The sequence below is a fragment of the Octopus bimaculoides genome, chromosome 20 (assembly GCF_001194135.2).
Source record: "Octopus bimaculoides isolate UCB-OBI-ISO-001 chromosome 20, ASM119413v2, whole genome shotgun sequence".
Lineage (NCBI taxonomy): Eukaryota > Metazoa > Mollusca > Cephalopoda > Octopoda > Octopodidae > Octopus > Octopus bimaculoides.
This window is the reverse complement of record NC_069000.1, coordinates 16,994,259-16,996,992: the sequence shown is the minus strand read 5'-3', so window position 1 is coordinate 16,996,992 and position 2,734 is coordinate 16,994,259. Positions and strand designations below refer to the sequence as shown.

The following is a 2,734-nucleotide window of genomic DNA, read 5'->3' as shown; positions in this document are numbered from 1 at the left end:
ATATATATATATGTACACACACACACACACACACACACATGAATATATATATATATGCCTACATATATATATGTATATGTATATACCTTTGTGTGTGCGTCTCTGTGTCTGTGTTTGTCCTCCATCACCGCTTGATAATCGGTGTTGGTGTGTTTTCATCCTTGTAACTTGTCGGTTCGACAAAAGTAACTAACAGAATTACTAGGCTTTAAAAATAAGTTCCTGAAGTTTATTTGTTCGACTAAGACCCTTTAAGGCAATACTCCAGTATGGCCGGCCACAGTGAAATGACTGGAACAAATAAAAGAGAAAGAGAAAGGATAAATATTTTTCTCTGATGAGCTGGCGGAATCGTTAGATCATGGGGAAAAAGTCATACAGTATTTCTCCTGGATCTTTGCGTTCTAGGTTCAAAATTTACTGGCCGTGTGACTAATTTAGACGCCATTATTTAAAGTGGTCAACTAGCAGAGTCGTTAAGGTGTTGTAGTAAATGCTCTGTTTCATTTGTTCCGCCTCTTCAGAGTTTAGATTTAAACGAAATCAACTTCGACTTTCATCCTACCTGGATGGATAAAATAAAGTATTAGTCAAGAAGTACTGGGGTCGACTGTATCGACTAACCCTCTCCTAAAATTGTTGACCTTGTGCCAAAATTTGAAATATCATTATTTATCATTAGTTACATCCCAAATCCTACCAAAGTCGACTTTGGCTTTTATCTTGCGATAGTGAATAAACTGAGGAGTAGACCAGTACAAAGGTCAATTTAAATGAATTGTTCCCTTCATCGAATATGTAGAAAAGGAAACAGCTATCATCACCATCATTGTCATCATCATCATTATCATCATCATCATTAACGTTATCATTATTTCTACAGGATGGCAAATCAAATTCGTTTCTAGAAAGAAAAATCTACGTAGTTGACGTCAATGATAATCCACCATTTTTTAACGTATCGCAGACCAATACAACTTTACCTATGGTAAGTGAATGTTTTATATAAGCTATCAATCAATCAATCAATCAATCAATCAATCAATCAATCAATCAATCAATCAATCAATCAATCGATCAACCAATCGATCAACCAATCGATCGATCAATCAATCAATCAATCAATCAATCAATCAACCAATCGATCAACCAATCGATCGATCGATCAATCAATAAATCAATCAATCAATCAATCAATCAATCAATCAATCAATCAATCAATCAATCAATCAATCTGTCTGTCCGTCTGTTAGTCTCTCAGTCTGTATGTTTACCTGTCTGTCTATCTCTTTATCTCTCTATCTCTCTGTATCCGTCTCCCTGTCGGTCTATCTCTCTATCTCTCTATCTCTATATATCTGTCTGCTTGTTTGACTCTTCCTCCATCCATCCATCTATCCATCCATCCGCCCATCTGCCCATCCGTCCGTCCGTCCGTCCGTCCACCCCCACCACCAATCGCAGACTACATCATACACGTGATCATAAAAACACAAATTTCACAACTTGCGAAGTAAACACAGCAATGTCACCACCTCGTAGAAGATTGTCGAAATACGCAATAATTTTATCATTTTACAGTAAATTTTTCCATTCACTAAATTAAGCATACGTTAATTCCTTGAAGTAGCTATTTCGTAATTTAAATGTTCCCTAAATTTTCCATTTTGTAACTTCATCGTTCCCCATAATTTAATAATACTTCTTTAATCTATCAATTTCATAATTATTAAAAGATGTTTTGATTCTTCACATTTATTTTTTTTTACTTTACAGTCGACTCCAGTGAAAACAATAGTTAAACCCTTAATTGTAGCTCTTGATGTGGACAAGAGTAACAAAATTCTGACGGTATCGTGTGAATCAGAAGCAATGAATCAGGTGACTCCATATTGTATTACATTTTCATTGACGAACAATATTGTTGTTATTGTTATTTAGTACAGAGGACGGAGGTTTGCTTGAATCGTTAAAATGTCTGCCAAAATGCATTTAGGTACTTAATTAAGATTTTACAAAATAATTTCTGTGTTCAAATCCTGCCGCAGTCAATTTCCAGAGTCGGTGAAATGAAAATAATGTCAAATAAATACTACGGTTGATTTAACTGCTCAATCTCTCTTTCTAAATTTGTGGTCTTGCACCTATTTGAGAAAACGATTGTTAATTAATCCAAAAGACTTGTAATCAAAGGAGTGTCACTCGCAACCTTATCCCACTTCTATTTCTACATTTTAAGGACTACATTTTCATTTACAGTCCTTTAAAATGATGATCCGTTGTGTGATTTAGGAGGGATTTCTCTATTATTTCTAGCAGGTCCAGCACCCGTGTAGAGGCTCCCTATCAATTTGGCTCAATGGTTGACTGAAGAGTTTAGATGCGGCGAGGGTTAAATTGATATTATTGCCTTTCAAATGCATTACTGACTTGTTCTTTACTTGAAAAGTTCATAATTGTTCCTTACTGGTGTCAACATAGTCCACGTGGGACCATTTTTTGTTGATTTACCAACACGGTCACTACTACTACTACTACAACCAACAAAAAATGCTCCCACGTGGACTATGTTGACACTTTTCATTTAATTTCATTTTTTTAAATATGTATTTTTGATAAGGTTCGTTTTTTCAAGAACCGAAACATGTTAAAAATATTTCTGACAAAATTATAAATCAAAATTCATTTTTTATATATTGGCGTTTTCAAACTTCTTTGTTATAAATATATACCC

The 2,734-nt window shown here is 34.6% G+C and overlaps 1 protein-coding gene across 1 annotated transcript in view; it reads left to right on the top strand.

Annotated features, from left to right (window-relative positions):
* LOC106871896 (protocadherin Fat 4) overlaps positions 1-2,734 on the top strand; it is a 42,476-nt gene that overhangs the window by 35,005 nt on the left and 4,737 nt on the right. The window contains exons 15-16 of the mRNA XM_014918649.2: positions 884-988; positions 1,777-1,881. Of these exons, the coding sequence (XP_014774135.1) occupies positions 884-988; positions 1,777-1,881 (210 nt within the window). The remainder of the gene's footprint in view (positions 1-883; positions 989-1,776; positions 1,882-2,734) is intronic.